Raw genomic sequence first — 18872 nt, forward strand, 5'->3', positions numbered from 1 at the left:
TAACCAGCCTAATCAGGGTTTTCACTCCAGGAACAATATGCGATCCAACAACAACAGGAAGAAGAGTACCAACTCTTCGATAACGAGGAACACCAGGAGGCAACCCAAGAGATAGACTATATGTCTGTTAACATATCACCTTCCTTAAAAATTTCTGTTTCAACAGAAGGTGATTTCAAAGTTTTTAACTTTTCTTCGTTAATAATTAATGAACACATGGCCAACCTTTTATCTAAAGGTTTGTCCTTTGTGCCGGACAGAACAATTGACATTGCAGAGACTATTATTGATTTGAAGCTGTTTACACGCAAGCTTAATTTAAACATCTTGATGGGTAATAATCCTACCATCACCAATATTTTGAAAGTCTCTAGTCAATTTAATCCTCCGCTCCATTCTGATTTATGTATTTTTGAAAAAATGTGTGAGTTAGATATGAGAAATGTCCACAGCTTTCATAAGAACAGTTATAGAAAGAATTACACTGAGGAGGAACTAGACCTTATCACTTTAATTAAGAACTTTGATGTTAGGGTTATGAAACCCGATAAGGGGGGTGGCCTTGTGTTCATGGACCAACAGGCGTATAATGAAAAAATAGAAAAACACCTAAACACACAAACATATAGTCAAGTATCTCGAAATGAAGTCAATGGGGCATATAAGAATATCAAACAATGTATTGATGATTTATTCATAGAATCCTCTATTGACATTAACCAACATGAATATTTATCCATGGCAGCACCAATTATTCCTGCAATTTTCGAAGCCCCAAAAATTCACAAATCACTAGTAGAACCACCATTTAGAATAATCGTAGATGGACGTGGTTCGATAACTTACGGATGTGCTAAATTCATTGATAATTTACTCAAACCATTCTTGACCAAAGAGCCTCAGATTTGTAAAGATTCGTGGTCTTTTTTGGAGAGTATTAATAAACTAACATATAATGAAAATAGCACATTCCTAACTATAGATGTCAAAGATCTATACACAGTCATTCCGCATGATTTGGGTATTGAATGGGTTTCCAAATTTTTAGTTAGAAAGAAGGTAGACCATAATGACATCTATTTGGTAACCTCTCTTTTGGATCTCATACTGACTAATAATTTCATGACATTTAACAATAAATTTTACTTACAAAAATCAGGTGTAGCCATGGGTTCCCCCTGTGGTGGCACTTTTGCCAATATGGTAATGGCCCATTGGGAACATACTTGTTTATTTGTTAACCCATTGTTTCTAAACAATGTTTCTTGGTACACTAGGTACCAAGATGACATGTTTTGCTTATGGAACGGTGACCCTAATGATATTTCTTTATTTATAGAATCGATTTCAAAATCCACTTCTTTTTTAGAATTCACTCATGAAATAGGAGCTGATTCTATTAATTTTTTGGACGTCTTACTGTTCAAAGATAAAGTGGAACACTGTTTCAAGAGTAAAATATTTAGAAAACCTACTTATTCAAACAGTTTTTTGCACTTTTCTAGTTGTCATCCAATTCATCAGAAGCGGGCTGTCATTAAGGGACAAATGGTTAGGGCAGCCCGCATGATTTCTGACAACTTGGATTTTGAATGTGAATGTGAGTTATTGCAAAGTATGTTTTTGAATAGAGGTTATCCAGGTCATCTTATTAGAGCTATTAAAACAGAAGTAGAACAAAAACGGCTGTCTGGACACTTTAAACCTTTATTAACAGTTAAAGTAGGACTTGATTTGCATTCTGAGGTAACTTACATTGATATGATTAATGAATGTGTTACTGTAGATAGTCCCAATAACTCCTCATATCAAACAAGTTTTTTATTTACTTATTCATTGGATCATAGAATTATAAAAGAAATATTGTATAAAAACTGGTCAATTATTAAAAATAATGAACATTTATTAAACACCTTAGGGCATAGACCAAAATTACCTATAAGAGGGTCCTAATTTAAAAAATATTCTTGAAAAAAAGCGTAATATTTGTGTTACACATTCTAATATAAGAGGGATGTTTAAATGCGGTTGTTGCCAGCAATGTAAACATATGTTTCTTGGTCAAGCTTGTTTTATTAGAGATAAAAAATATGTTCTCAACTCTAAATACAATTGCGAAAGCAAAATTGTTGTTTATGCAGCCTTATGCCAACAATGTAGTGGGTTTTATATAGGAAAAACAGAGAGAAAATTTAGACAGAGGGTGTATGAACACATTTATGCGATTAATAAATTGGATCTCAATAATGCCCTAGCTAAGCATATTTCGCAGCACCCAACCCATTCATTTAGGTTTATAATTCTTCAACAAAGAACTCTAGACATCAGAGGGGGCCCTTGGCAATTGAAACTTGAGTTCGATGAACTAAAATGGCAAATATTAACTAATGCACAGTCTTATCCTGGTTTAAATGAAACACTGTCCATTAAGTGTATTTTAAAATTGCTGTCATTAAATAGGTAGAATAGACAACATCAGCCTATATACATGTTTATATTTGTATTTATTATATTATAGAAATAGAATATAAACATCTTTATATATTGAATAATATTTTCATACTTTATATTTATTTATTTATATCGATTACTTAAATGTTTTAAGCTTAAAAATAACAATGGATGTAAATATATGTATAGATACACATTTGTATTCAAGTGATATGAATTAATGTTCATCGTACTTGTTATATCTATGAGTTTTACCTAGTAGGTCTATCATACAAATGAACATTTTTAGAGTAGTGTGTTTTCTGTGTCTATCTTGATTTATTAAGGTTTTTCATGTTTGATGTTTTATATGGTGAGCATTTCCCTTTTAATTAGGAATTATTATCTAATTAAGAAATGTATTTAAGCTGTTACAGCTGCTGTTTTCACTGTTTGTCTGAAGAAGGCTTAGTAGAGACTGAGCCGAAAACGCTTACATTAAACAGTGCCTATCAAGTTGAGTCCGTTCTCATTGTTTCCAGTTCCATCTTGTTTGTGCTTTTACCAGTTTTCATCTTTTTGCTATTTGTTTTTTAACTAAGGTAATTTACCCATATGGCTAAAGTTTATTACAGCAGTGATCAATATGATGAACATGGTACAGTTGTGTAAGGTGAGCTTAACATAACAATAGATGTTTGAATGTTCACTGATGTAGTAGTTGGTCCCTCCATCCCCATTGTTCTTTGGTTCATTTTTGTATGCCAGGGTGTGGACATTTATGTTTTGTTGTTACTAGCACAGACCTTTCAGGGAGCAGCATCCCTCTTTCTGCTGGCTGCAAAGCTTTGAAAGACTTTGCACCCAAACTTGTCTTTTAGTCAGCTCAGCATGTGTAGAAGGTGCCCTGAAGCTTTGGAAGCTTGCCTGCCATATCCTTAGCTATACGAGTTATATCCTGCCAAGGCTACTGCAACAGTAATCATTTCAACATCTACTGTTATGGTAATTTTTCTTACACAGCTGTACTTACATGGCTTAGTACTTCTGGCATCCCTTTTTTGAGACTGTATGTGGTAATGAGCTTGAGTGTTCAAGTTTTGCAGCTTCTGTGATATATAAATGTGCACTACTGTTAGCACATATTTTTTTCTTTACTACATACCCACAGTCTTGTACCATGTACTTAATTAGCTTATTTTCCTGCAGCATGTGGTGAATAGCATTAATGACTACTTAAAAATTCAGTCAGTGGGTATATATGCATTTAAGTGCAGTAAAAAATATTTCCAGATCTCTTTATGCACCTGATGACACAAATCATCTGCACATCACATACATAAGGTTGCGCTTATTCAGAACACCTAGTCATAATATGCTAACATCTTTTAGGTACCTCAACACTCTATTAGAGAATAAATATTCTCCAACAGGGTGTTAATGTACATTGCTAAAAAGCAAGTCTGCCTTTTCATGGCAACATATTAAGCTGCTATGAAGCTTGGACAGGAAAAAAGCAAACTGACGCAATTTTTTACATTCACTAAATGCGGCTTTGTTATTTAGTGAGCATAAAATAAAAAATGAAAACTCAGCTAGAAAAACTGCCTGCAGTAGCAATTACAACAGTTTGCCATTTTACTTTTCTCTCCCTAAGTGAGGCTTGCATTTAGTGAGAAGTGGAAAAAAAAGTAGTAAGGCAATTCTATGCATGCGAGTTTGTGTGTGAGAAACAGAGAGCGAGAAACAGACAGAGAACACATATCTCTCAATTATCTTGGCAAGACACTTTCCATCAGGGTGCTTTGTACCAATAAGAACTATGGAACTCTAATGTCCCCCTGGGTGTATAACACAGGATAAACTATATCCGTAAATGTGAACAAGTATTTCTTTATACTGCCTTACTCTCCCCTTTTTCACTTACTTCTTACTGCTATCTAATTCTCTTCCCTGACTTTATTTCTAAGTATACCATTAGCCTGCTTTTTCCTCACTTCATAGTGCAATTCCTATTTGTATCAGACTAACTTGAAAAACTGTCTAAAATTTCTCTAAATTTTAAATGATTGTCATATACTGTCATATATTGATTCTTAACCAGTTTTCTTATATTATGTCTAATTTGTTATAGTACTACAGATAATTATTTAAACTACAGATGTTTTTGTTTTATTTTTGAAGATTGTATATGTTTTGTATAAATTTGGAGCTTTTCTGCCCGGGCCTCTACTGAAAATGGGCTTCTACACAGTCAGACTTTCCTGGTAATCAAATACAAATAAATGTCATTGTTGACTAATTAGAGTCCACCATAGTTGACCACAACATTGAACATTGTACGAAGGACATAGAAAACAACACGTCAATATTAGGGACTGTTAAGAGGCATGGGGGTGGTTTGCAATGTCTTGAATTGTATGATTTTTTTTTCCTTCATTCATTTGATTACAATAAGGAGTTTAAGATGTATTCAGTCAACAAAGTCGCTGTGAACTGCTGAACACATGCGTGTTTATGTCTCTGTGTGTTTCTGGTTGAGTGTGTGTGTGTGTGTGTGTGTGTGTGTAGACATTAAATACGTCTGTTTTAGATTTAAAATATATCCTCCCAAGTTTAAAATATTAGGTGAGGGAACTATTTTACATTCAAAGCATATGAAAAAGGTGTATAGTAATACAAAAGCCAATACAAAACAGTTTTAACAGATAGCACATTCATTAACTGCAAGAATGTCCTCCAGGATGGGCGTTATCAGGGGAAATAATACCCTTCCAGGAATGGTAAGACCCTATGCCACTCACAACACCCCTGGGCAAGCATTATTTCTTTGTTAACACCCATCCTGTCAGGCATTATTGGTTGCTTATGAGCAGTGTAAATGAATTTGATAAATGTGCATTTTCAATTAATTTGCACATTTTATATTTTCTTAATTTTTATCAGCACTTAATACACTGTGTTTATATGAATTTGCAAGTAACTGTACTGATGTAGTTAATACTTCATGTTATGTAATTATAGCCTTCCCAGGTCACACGTGAAAGAAGCACTTACTAGTGAGCAAGCAGTAACTAATTAAATAACTTTACTTCCCTTTATCCCCTTCTGACAGCAGTTTTTCTTGTCTGTTGCCTGTGACACATTATTATGCTTGTTTTTATCTTTGTAAATATTCCTTCTATGATACTGTGATGCAAAAGAGTGGATGCAAGAGACAGAAGCCATCACCCTGTGGATGCAGTTGGGGGGGGGGTGCAGCTGACACATTTTTAATAAACACTACTAACTGTCCATCAGCAGCATTCATTAGTAGCTAAATATGGCAGTGTGTCCAGGTTTGTTCCCATGGAAATGAGCTTGCTGTACCCCATTTTGCACCAGAGTATAGCAGGAATACAGAGGTCCATGTTATCCAGAGAGAAGCAGATAGCCGCCTAATCACCCTCTGGCATCTTTGCCACTAAGTGCACATTAGTAATCAGAAGAAAATCAGGATATTCTGGCCATTGCCTGTTGGCTAACCTCTGCTAACTGTTATTTGGCTAAGAACTGGGTTACAGATGTGTGCCAGTCCTTCAGCTCTTATCTTTCACAGTTTTTGTGGTTAAGTTACTTTGCAAGCTATTGGCCCATAGTGTATGATTGTCATGTAAGTAATGTGATTAGTTGTACAGATTTCCTTTCTTTATCCCCTCTTCTGAGTTAGTTATTATTTTACACTGGGTGGCTCAGATATGCCTTATTTAATTGTGTTGTGCATACTGTTTTTCCATAGTTTGAACTTAAGAAATACTGATCTCTGTATTGTTCTTCCTACAGTTTAACTCGTTTGGGTTTGATTCTGCTGCTGTTACAGTCCATTCCAGAGTTGGTCTTTCATATAGCCCGCTTGTTCTACTTTACTGATGAGAACAACCAAAAACCGTGAGTATGAAATCTCTCACCACGCTGTGTAATTAGATGCAAGGTTGTGATTATCAGGTCAGAATGAAACTATGATCTATTAATTACCTTTGTATGGGATCCTGTCTGTGAAAAACATGTTTGGGAAGTATAACTCAGTTGTGATAGGAAAAATACTGCTTTGTGGCCTGTGTAAGTGAATATCTTTCATAAAATAGAAGACTGAACAGTTATATGTGATAATGGCAGCCTAGGCAAAAAAATGATGTTTATGAGTAGAACGTGTGAGCTAAATTTGTTTGTCATAGTCTTGTGCACCTTGAACAAAGAATTGTCAGTTTTGAAAGGGCATCTTAGATTGTTATAAAAAAGACACATTGTGAAGAAGAAATTGATTGTTTTAAGAATAGTAAGTTGACTATTGAGTCATACACATCCCAAAAATCCATTGCTGGAACAGTAGACTAAACAAGATTGAATCTGATTTTGAATACTGTGCTGGTTAAGAACTTATTGATTTATGGTTAAAGGTACAAAGGGATGTATATTGACATAATGAGGATAGATTGAAGAAGTAGGTTGGATACAGTGAATGGGTATTTTTTTTAAGGGAATGTTCCGTTAAAAAGGGGGGAGTATTCTTTATAAGAAACTGCTGCTTATAAAAATAGCAGCCTTGGATGTGAAAGTGCTGGTTATAAAAATGTCAAGTAGTCATACCTCTCAACCGTACCGAATTCCTCGGTATTTGCCAATTTTGAGGGTAAAATAATAGGATGCCACAATTTCCCAAGTGGCCCCTTTAATTCCCGATTTTTGTTGAAATTTTTTTTTTTTGTTACACTTGCAACTTTAAATTTATGGCTGAGGTCACTATGCATCGCCAGTATACGGGGTATGCGTGTGACATCAGCTTTGTCATGAGGCAGACTGTCTATTGGATTTGGTTGGTTGGTGATTTGAATTGGTGGGAATATAGAGTAGTGTGCAGCTGTCCGTGCAACTTAAGTTATGCATCTGCAAATCTGCAGAGTTCTCCTTCTGCCCACTCTTGTTTGCAGACAGGATGATGATAAAATTTACTTTTTCAAACTCTGAGTCTGGCGGCTCAGCCTCCTCCAGGTATGTAATCAAAAAAGAATTAAAACAGTGCAGTTGTATTTAAGTAGGTAGACTGTCACTGTGCGAGTTGATAACTTTTTAATGATCCTGTGTAGAATCAGCAACCTGACCCTATTAACTTTGTTATGTGTGGCCTTCCCGGCATGGTTAATTCGGTTTTATTGTTCCGACCGAGGATCCATTCTCTAATTGTTTTGCAGAGTCTGTTCTTACAAAATTATATCCTGGTATAAGCCTGCTGTTGTATGGAGAGAAACTGGGCTCGGTACACAGATCATAAAGTTGTGGCCATAATTTTACTAACTTTATTCCCTGTATAAACTCTGAGACTAGTAATGAGAGCTGTGGACTAGTTTGAATGAAGCACTTGTTTTTAATAAGTTTGATAAATTTGGTCAGCAAACAAAACGTTATTCCACTCTGCTTGTGTATGCCGAGGGCTGCTATAATAGGAAGTACCTAAGGTTTTAAAAGTCTTGACTGTTGCAGCTGCTTTAAGTGCATGGTTTTAAGGAGTTGCACGGAGTGGAGACCCATATGAGCCATAGGCTTAGAATAAAGGGAAGTGAACGTTTACTGCTAAACTTGGACATCTAGTAAATTACCGATGCAGAAAACGCTAACGACTGGATCCTAATTCATACAGCATTATAGTCGTTGCTATTATGGTCAGTTCTGAGTAAATGTTATCACAAAACCACTAAGCAGAGAATAATTAATACGTAGTCCAATGTAACACAATGTGAGAAAAAAAAAACTTCATACTTCATCCGCCATTGTCAGACTTGTTTCAGCTGTACCACAAAAGTCATTGACTAATTCACTGTATTCTCACATGTATTGTCCAGCTCATCTAGCCAGAGTTAGATTCGGTAGTTGGAGAAAGAAAAAATGAATTGTTGTGAAGTGCTTCCAGGTTGCCACCTTTCCATTAAAGGGCACTTCTCTTTTATCATGTGTAAGGACTTTTAGCAGATAGTGTGCTAAATTACAAAACTTTATCTGTAGTCTTTTACAGTGGGATTCTTTAGTAGTAAAGATTTCTGCTTTATATTAAGCTCTGAACACAACTTAATGTTACAGCTTTTGCTGGACTGCTTAATGAATAGATCTGCAGAAGATAATGCATTCCTTACATGGTTTGGGAAGGCAGCAGTTTGTATGTTAGGCATATGAATTCATATTGAGGCTGTGCTTTGGTTTTTAGGGATGAGTGCAGTATATGCACTCATACAGGCAGAAACGCACTCGACCACCACAACACAACACTAATTACAAGACACATAATTCCCCTAAACAGTGTGCCACTCAACCAAAGCCACTAAGGCAAAACAGCATGCCCAACACACTAGTCATAGGCGACTCAATAGTGAGGCATACTGCTTGTCCCACTCACTACGTTGAATAAGGAGAAAGTAGCAGTCACCTGCCTGTCAGGTGCCAGGATCCGACACATAACGCATGCACTTAGGTGGCTTAACAACAGGTACCAATATGACTGTCATCGTACATGTGGCTGTGAGTGACCTGAGACGTACCTCCCTGGACTACATGAAAAGAGACATGGAGGAGCTCTCAGATTATGTAGCCCAGGCAGGTATGACCCTAGCCCTGAGCAGCATCCTACCATCACCCAGAATGATACCACAGTACAAGTAGAAAATGATTGATTTCAACAATTGGCTAAGTTTCTGGTGTCATTCTAAAGAGATCCAGTATCTGTCTGCCTGGGATGACATGATTGACAGACCTCAATGCTTTGCCAGAGATGGCCTGCACCTGTCACCCCTGGGCTTCCGGATACTGGCCAAGGCTCTTGCCATCCCTATAGTGCTGTTTTTAGGCGGTGTTCTAAAGACCATATTACCACCATAGCAGCTAAAAACAAATACAATCTGAGGGTCATGTTGCTCAACACTAGAAGTCTAAATCTCAAAATTCACTTGCTCGAGGCACTCCTTAAAATGGTGAACATCGACATTTGTGCTGTAACAGAGACCTGGTTCAAGGCAGCAGAAAGCACCCCTACACTACCAGCCTATAACTCATTCCACACTTTCCGGCCCCAAAACTTAGACCAAAGCTCCAAAGGTGGTGTTGTCTCCATATTCATAAAGGATGCGCACACCTCCAGACTGGTAGCCCAGCATAATGCATCAGAGACACTTAAGGTGCAGCTAACATTGGGTAAGACAGCGGTTCAAGTTGTAGCCTGCTATAGGTCCCCAGCCATGTCCCAAGACTCACACTCCATGTTCCTAAGCACCCTGGAAAATGATATTGCCCAACATAACACTCTCTTACTAGGTGACTTCAACTACTTCTCCATTAACTGGGTAAACTACTCATGTACCAATACACTTGCCCAATGTTTCCTGGAGTTCATTAATTCCATTGCCCTGGACCAGCTCATTCTTACCCCCATTAGAGGTAGCAACATCCTTGACCTGGTCATTATTAACATGGGCGACCGTTGCTCTACACCAATAGTCAGCTCCTCCCTGGTTAGATCCGACCACAAGCTAATCACCTTGGAAATCCACATTCCTCCTACCCCACACCCAGCAAAGGTAACCACGATGAAAAACTTCTCCAAAGCCAACTTCAGGATGCTAAAAACAGAGATGGCTAACTTCACGGCACCCATGCAAATGGAGAGTAGTTGCATGACTGCAGAATCATGCACCAATGCACTGTACGAACACATACACAAATACATGGATCTCGCCATACCCAATAGAACTAAGACACTCTAAGTTGAGATCCCTCATCAAATCCTCTAAAGCTAGGTATGAAAACAGAATTGCAACAGATAGTAAAAAAAACCACAAGGCCTTCTGTAGTTATGTAAAGAATCTCTACGGCAATATCCAGATTTGCTCTGAGCTACTGCACAATGGTACCTCCTGTACTGAGCCAACAGATATTGCCAGTATACTGGCCAACTTTACCCCCCTCTCCCCACCCCAAAGGACCAATCACAATATCAGTAGATTGCCAGGCATCCAGTATTACTGCCGCACAGGTTAAAACAGCATTGTCCAAGACCAAGAATACAGCTTTTATGGGAACTGACAATATCCCTGGTTGTGTTCTACATGAACTACAGAGTGAACTGGCACCTCACCTGTGTGCTCTGTTCAGTCACAGCAACACCTCAGGCTTTGTCCCTGATGAATGGCGCACTGCTACAGTTATCCCTCTCCACAAAGGTGGAGCGACTACAGACCCTGGGAACTATCACCCCATTAGCCTGACTAGTCTGATTTGCAAAGCTATGGAACACATCATCATGGACCTAATAAACAAGGATATAGGGAATCTCCAAACTCTGGATCCCACACAGTTTGGTTTTGTGAAGGGTAGATCATGCCTGCTCAACTTGGTCAACTTCTCTGAGTCAGTCACCAGAGCTGTGGATAAAGGCAAGGTGGGTCATACAGCCTACCTTGATCTGGCCAAGGCTTTTGACACCATTCCCCACTCAGGAATCATAGAAAAACTCACTAAGTGTGGCATCAACCCCTATATCACTAGGTGGGTTGCAAACTGGCTCACAGATAGAACCAACTGGGTGAAAGTAGCTGACTCCAAATCAGACTGCCGATTAGTCATGAGTGAAGTCCCACAGGGTTCGGTCCTGGGTCCTCTCCTGTTTGGTATCTACTTCTCTGAAGTCCAGGCCAACATGAAGGGACTCTGGCTGACAATTGCAAGTTGGGAGCTATTATTAACTCCCAAAGTGATGACAGTCTACAGAATTGCCTCACTGTGACCAACAACCAGTGATGACAGTCTACAGAATTGCCTCACTGTGACCAACAACTGGTATCAGAACCATGGCCTTAAGCTCAATGCCAAAAACTGTGTTCCCATGAATTACCAAAATGATGGTGGTCCACCGAACACAGAAGATGTTATAAGAGATATTGGAACACAGGTTGATAGCAACCTCTCTTTTGATCACCACATTGCCACTGTTTTCAGAAAGCCCTTCTATGTGGCACATCTCATTACTAAGGGTTTTGCATCCTGGAAGAAAACGATCATTGTCTCCCTTTACTCTTCCCTCATTAGGCCAGTCGAGTACAATGCCCCATTTGGCATGTACCTCACTAGACACCTGCAACAACTGGAGTGGCTTCAAAAGTACCTCATAAATAGGATCCTAGGCCTTAAACACTCGTCTTATATGGACTGACTCAAAAAAACTCCAACTATTCTCTGTCTCATATCACCTACTTAGAGGCGATCTCTGCTTGACTTACAAAGCCATGTCTGACCCAGCTCTGTTAGAAATGCTACATCTAAAGAAATCCCAATCTCTCCGCACCACATGCTCCAGAGACCTCAACCTTATTACCACAATTAACAGAACATGCTGGAGAGACAGGTTCATAACCCAGAGACTGCCCATGTTATGAACAGACTTCCAATACATGTCAAGCAGAGTACCTCGCTGATCCTCTTCAAGAGAAATCTTGATGAGTGGATGGGAAACAGAAAATCCACCCTGGAGATAACACCAGTGGCTCTACTCGACAGAGGCACTGGGAACTAAGGTCGGGTGGCACTATGCCAGTGTAATCCTATGGCTAGGTTTGTAAAGGCCCCAGGGCTATTAGCCTAGTACACACCTATGAACATATGTAGATGTGCAAGGTGTGTAGAATTGTCAGTGTGCATAGGATGTGGTAACAAGGAAGAGGAACGCTGAAAAGTTCACTGATGATTCTTAAATTAATCACTAATTAGGACAACATAAGTAGATAAGCTTCATTTGAAGACCTTTCTCAGAACCAGTATTAATGTACATGTGAATGATTGGGTACTATAGAATTAATTTTAATTTCAAGGACAGTGTAAACATGGGAATTGGCTTGAGTGCCACTATAAGTGTGCATTTTGTTTCATTGCTTACTGGAAAAATGTTCAGAACAATACATTTAAAACTCACGCTAACATCTGTGCTGTATTATACAAGGAATATAATTTAAAATAATCAGGAAGGTGTAACAAAAGAGCACATGTATGTTTCATGTGCAAGGGGCCTATGATTTGAAAACAGCCCAAAAGTAATCTTTATCTGCCACTGGCCATTTTCTTTGAATGTGGGTTTCAATGAATGTGATTTTTAAGGGCAGAGAAGTTTTAATGCTAAGTCTATTTTCATTGTGAGACTGTATTACTTTGTTTAGCAGATGTCTATTAGTGTTTATGCTATAGAAGTAAAATAAGTTTTAAATAAAAGCCAAATAATCATTGTAGAAATAAAGCAGTACGCACATTAGTGTTTATGGTAAATGAGGCAAAATAGTCCAGGTAATGACTGTACGGGGGAGGGCTGTGTATTGGGGGGGGTCCCATACGACCTTGATTTTGTGAGGAGGGAAGGGTGACAAACTCAGACAGCCCTGGGCGGCACAAACTCTGGCTACGCCACTGACCAGTAGGCCATGGAGAATGACTTTTGGAGGTCCTAGCAAACTATAATATTCTTTAGCTAATATTAGAATGTTGCCTACCAGTAAATGCCCTACATTTACCACAAAGCCCACATACTGCAAGTCGGCAAAAACAAAATCCTAAGGTTCATAATCTTGTCCCTTCCCAGTGAACATCATTGCTACACATTTCAGAAAAAAATGGCTACCATTTACTACAGGATCTCAGGGGTCATATTTTGGTTGTCTGTTCTTCAGTTTGTATTTGAAAGTTGATATCCCACAATTCCATTGGAGTGGGTGGGGTTAAATAACTGTATATGTAAATTTTATGATAATCAGCATACAGATTTGTGCACATTTTCTTGGGCCTTTGTCCAGATTTGTGATGTTTCCAGGTTGAGAGGTATGCAGGTACTATATTGAAGTATTATTGGTTGTATGCTTAACAAGTCTGTATAAATTAATGCTGGTTATAATTGTGGCAGGGCTGGATAAATTAGTGTTGGCTGTGGGAACTGTCAGCCTGAATAATGAAGTGCTAGTTATAAAAATAGCAGGCATGGATGTGGAAGTATTAGTTAGACTAGTGGACCTGAATGAAGAAGTATTGGTTGTAAGACTGACAGAGTTGTATACCAGGTGTTGTGTATAAGAATGGCAAGGCTGCATAAAGAAATGTTGGTTGTAAGAATGGCAAGGACTACGTATGATGGACAGCCTGGGTGGGATATGCTAGCTGTTAACAGTTACATGGCTAAGTAAGAAAGTATTGTTTGAAAAGATGGTAGACATGGATAAGGAATTGCTTGTCGGGGTTGGGAGATTGGCATAATGGTTAAAGTGCTTACCTTACAGACCCAGGGTGCAGGGTTTGAATCTCACATGGGGTAATTGGCTAGGTCTAAAATGGTCCATAAGAACAGCTAGCCTAGTGCTAAACTATGAAACTATGAAAAAATCGATAGGCATTGCCTGGCAATGTATTTATTTTATTAATGTCAGTGTTGCATATAAGAACTGTTAATTTGCTTTCATTCATTTGGAATATGCAGCTAGTAGTTCCCATTTTCGCTGCAGTCCCAGAGAAAAAAATAAATGTCAAAGTAGTAAAATAAATAATAAACAGTAGTACATACAAGAAATCCTACCAGTCACAGAAGAAGTAGAATATTACAGATTAAGGACATTGTAGTATAGAATACAGAAGGTAGTTTGTTTCATGTAAATTGTGCACAACAAATTAAAATATAAACATGGAAACATCAAATATGGCAGTTCCCCCTAGTATTACTTGTTCAGAGGTAAAGGAGAGAGACATTGGTTGGATTAGACTGGCATTTCATTGTAGTGAAGGCTAATTGTGAGAAATATAGGGAGGTATGAGGTGTGGTGGTAATAAAACTGAGAATAATACTGAACAGTGTTATGTAACACCACAGCCACCAGTGCAGTTTCTGTGTAGGGTTTTTATTCAACTTTGCATTGAATGGTTACCTTTCAGCAGTTCATGTTATTGTACGTGATAGTTTCTTTTATTGCTTACCCATGGTAATAGGAAATCTGGAATATCAAGTATGTTATTAGACATTGGTATGTTGACTAACTGCCCCACTAGTTTCCTAAAGTCATAGGGGAGTGTCTCCATGAAGTGGTATCATTGAGAGCTAAGCTGTTAGGGAGTTTATGAGCAAAGGATAGCTGAACCATGGTGTGATATTGGGGAAATTCTAACCAGTTAATTTTCATGAGTGCCAAAGAACAATAGACTTTATTGTGGTGACTAGAAGCAAATTTTGAGATTCTGATGCAAGTTTGCTTAAGTGTATGTTGAAAAGTTGGTGAGATTCCAGTTAGGCAACAGGTGGGTACATATGTAAAGTGATGAGGTAGGGGCAGACTGTGGCATCCCTAGCAGAGTCCTGAGATTAAAAAAAAAAAAAACAGTGCAAAGTAAGTCCATCAGGGAAGAACCAAAGGGACTTGAGGGCTGCCTCTAGAAGAGATTAAACAGAATCACAGTTTGCCTTGTTAGTGCATAAATCTGAGTAGCCTGGAAGGGAGCTATCTTTGAAAGACTACAGCAGTTTAAAGCAGGCTGAAGTAGAGATATTCAGTGGGATATTTTAAATTGTGTCTGTATTGACAGGAGATTTGTAAGCAGGCTTTTATGTCTGGTGGGAAAATGAAAATGCAGGACTTATTTTCAGCACCTGTTCGAGACTGAGACATGCCAAGGCTTTTAGTTTAACATTTATATTTTAAACACTATTAAAAGTTTTGATGAAGAGAGTAATATGCAATACTACTGAACACTAGTCATTTAATTGACTAACATTTAGTTTCTAAACAAAGTTTAAACACTAATGAATTATTTGTCAGTTTAAAATACCCAAATCCTTACAAATTCAGATAGTGTCCCAGCTAAAAAAAAAATAAAATAAAATAGTAATCGTATCCTTCGTTACAGCCATTTGCTTACACAGTATTTATGGCAATGTACTTTGTAAGAAATTTTTAAAATCTCTCAACTCATTACACTCCCAGAACGCATGTTGCCAGTTACCACTTTCTTCCCTATTATACCTCCAACATCTGCTGACATCAGTGCAAACACTTCAAAGGTCTTAAACTTTCCGGACTTTGTTACATATTTGGGATCCATACATATGTCCTCCCATTGTTCTCTGGTAAATTGCTTTTCCAATCTTTCTTCTCAATCTTTTCTAACAACTTCTGATGCAGGCAGTATTTTATATACCCTACTAATTATCCCTTTTTTAAGAGAAGCTTCTATTCTAGACTCCGCTAAATACCCTATCAGAAAAGGTCTTCCAGTTAAGATTCCCCTATCCCTTTCTCTTTTCCTTTGCTCTGATATCAGTCCCTGGTAAGGAAAGCTGTCTCTATTCTGCAAGTCCGTATGTTGCCATGCCCTCATCCCACTGTTATTACCTTTCCATCTCCAGTTGTTTTCTGCCAATATCTTGGTTTCTTTTCCAATTTTCTCCAATAAATTGCATCTCCCTCTTGCATTTTTTCTGTGCCCCTGCTTGCAGTCATTTATATTGACAAAATCTACTTTCTTTATTCTCATGTTTTCTTAGTTCCTAGAATACTTTCTTCTACTTTGTGAATATAATATTCTGTATGGTTATTCTCCTTAAGGATCTCTATCCAAAATTTCTTGAACTTCCCCCACCTCATCATTATCCCTTTTCATTTTGAACTATAGCCATCTGCTTATATTATGTTTATGAGCCTAAACTGTGTACCTCCAAAATATCCATTCAAGTCAGGTAATCCTAGACAACTTTCTTCATTGCAAGGATCACTTTATCCCACTTAACTCTTGCTCTCTTCCCCTCCCAGAAAAAATATCCTTCAACTCTTTAATTATTGATCACAACTTTTCCTCCGGTTGATAAAAATGTATCTGACCTGTACATAGAATTAAATGGGCCAAAAACATTTTCACTGTTTGTATCTTACTATCCATAAACAAGAGCTTCCCGTTTTTCATTTTTTGCATTTTCTTTAATCTCTTCACAATATATCTTGAAAAGACTTGAAACTGTCTGAAAATGTTCCGCACCAATTAAATTTCCTTTTCTGGATATATGTAGTACAAAATAATGATGTCTGCAAATAAAGCCAGCATTTCTGATTACCATACCAGTTATATCCTTGAATTTCTTAGTACCCTATTTTCTTTGCCTGTGACTCTTAAGAGTACAGAGCAAATAACATAGGGGAAAAAGGACACCACTGCCTGATTCCTCTGTTCAAACACAGCTCATCAGAGAAAAACCCTCCTACTTTAATTCTTGTCTGCGATCGTTCATATATCCCCCTAATTAATTTTATTACTGTATCATGGGATGCAGATGCTTTCATTGCACTAGTCATAAAATCCCAGCTTACTCTGTCAAATGCTTTCTCTGCATCAAGACCCACCAATGACAGCAGTAGTTTCTGGGTCTGTATCAGTTCATCAAAGGTTCATTTCCATACAGCTTCAATCATCAACCCTAATACAGAGAATGTTCACTTCAATGAAAGCTTACCCAGGGAAAGGAATGAATTGCTCAGCGTTTCAACTGTCATACAAAGCACAGTATTTCAAACCCACCCACATCCTCCCTAACTATATATATATCAACTCCGAGATTGCACTACAGTGAGAAAAAGGGCACATTTCTTATGATGGCCAACTTGTTCCTTTCCCTAGCTAAGTCATTTGTTGATGTGAGCAGTAGCAGTATTAGGGTCGATGAATGAAGGTTCACAGAAATGAACCTTCGTCAGAGTGATATAGATCCATATTTTCGTACATTCTGATTCCCTCTGGATCATCATTGTTCTGTTAATGTTGTCAGGTGTTTGCTCCCTTCCATAAAACCACATTGATCCACATCTATCAATTCTGGCAACACCTTTTGTATTCTTTTAGCTAGTGTAGACATAAACACTTTATAGTCATGGTTTAAAATTGAAATATTGCCTATATGAAGTTGGGTCTGATGGGCATTTACCATCTTTGGGTAGTACAGCTACCATAGCCTTCTTCCAAGATGTTGGTGCTTCCCCTTCTTTTAAAATACCTTTAAACAAAACTTTCTGATCTTTAGCACTTTCTTCCATCCTAATTTTCATTTTTCCACAGTCGTACCATCTTTTACTAATGATTTTTCCTGAAAATCGATTATACATCACAGTTTAGCTCATCCCCTCCTATCTTAACACTTAGTTGTTGAGCCTCATCTACCTCTGACCTTGTCTTCAATTAAGTCTTTCATAAATATTTCGATTTGTGCTCTTTGTAGATTTCCATATTTCGCTGCTTTATACCCATTTTCATAACATTTCTGAAGTATCTAAAAAAACACTGCAGGATCTTTGGTTATTTTATCTTGTTATATGCTTCCTAAGTTTGGCAAACAGCATTTCTACTTTCTGCTGCCTAAATCATTGTGCTAATGATTTTTGTGCTGTGGAGTTATCAAAAGCTAGGTCAGCAATCTTTCTAAATTCATATGTATTGTCCATATCCTCCCTTGTGCCTTTTCTGAGAGATTCCCTTTATTCTGCAGTACTCTAACCTTTGTCAGCCCTTCTAAGTAATTCCTTTTACTTCTTAACCATATGTCTCTCTTTTATTTCTATCCTGTTTGTAAACTCCTATAGATTTCTTAAGGGAGACTTATGCCTGGCTTATAGAGGAATTTCAGACCAAAACCTAATGAACTTGCTGCATATCCGTAAATCAAACGGGACTAGGGCCCCCCATTCCATGGGACCTAAATATGGCTTGCAACTTAAATAGGACATGCTGGAGGGACAGATGCATCTCCCAGAAACTGCCATTAATTAATTTGTAAGAATGTTGTTTGTATATATGTGTGCTTCTGTTGATTATATGCTGCTAAACAATATTAATGAAATTGTAATGAATTTTATATGTAAATGTATGTGTAGGTAACTGATAATATGACACACGAACAATATCTAACCCAATATCGTGCAAGAATTATATATGTGTATATATTTCTTATGATTCTAAAATTAGGAAATATATGCAATATGTATATACTGTAAAATTGTCCTTGAGATTAAAATTTATAAATAATTAATTAAATACAATGAATATATAAATATATGAATATAAATATGCCAATAAATATACAAACAACATTCTTACAAATTAATTAATTATTTTTTTGCAAATTGAAAAGGAATACTACACATTCAGTTAAAGTATGCATACTGTTTTAGCAAGTAGAGTCAGTATTATTTGACAGTATTAATATACAACGCGTATTTTCTGCCTTTACATTTTGTTGGATAAGCATTTGGTTTTTTCCTTTGAACTTTTCTTATGGGAAGTTGATTGGATAATTGAATATTTAATTGGTTACGTGAAAGATATTTAAGAGGTCCTTTTACAATGTTTATTGTTCTGAAGAAGTC

The 18872-nt window shown here is 37.4% G+C and overlaps 1 protein-coding gene across 1 annotated transcript in view; it reads left to right on the forward strand.

Annotated features, from left to right (window-relative positions):
• The window catches only part of TRAM2 (translocation associated membrane protein 2), an 895653-nt gene that overhangs the window by 625351 nt on the left and 251430 nt on the right, over positions 1–18872 (forward strand). Inside the window, exon 8 of the mRNA XM_044062384.1 lies at positions 6253–6357. Within this exon, the coding sequence (XP_043918319.1) occupies positions 6253–6357 (105 nt within the window). The remainder of the gene's footprint in view (positions 1–6252; positions 6358–18872) is intronic.

The sequence above is a fragment of the Protopterus annectens genome, chromosome 2.part1, assembly GCF_019279795.1.
Source record: "Protopterus annectens isolate FY-2018-M chromosome 2.part1, PAN1.0, whole genome shotgun sequence".
NCBI classification, from domain to species: Eukaryota; Metazoa; Chordata; order Ceratodontiformes; family Protopteridae; genus Protopterus; species Protopterus annectens.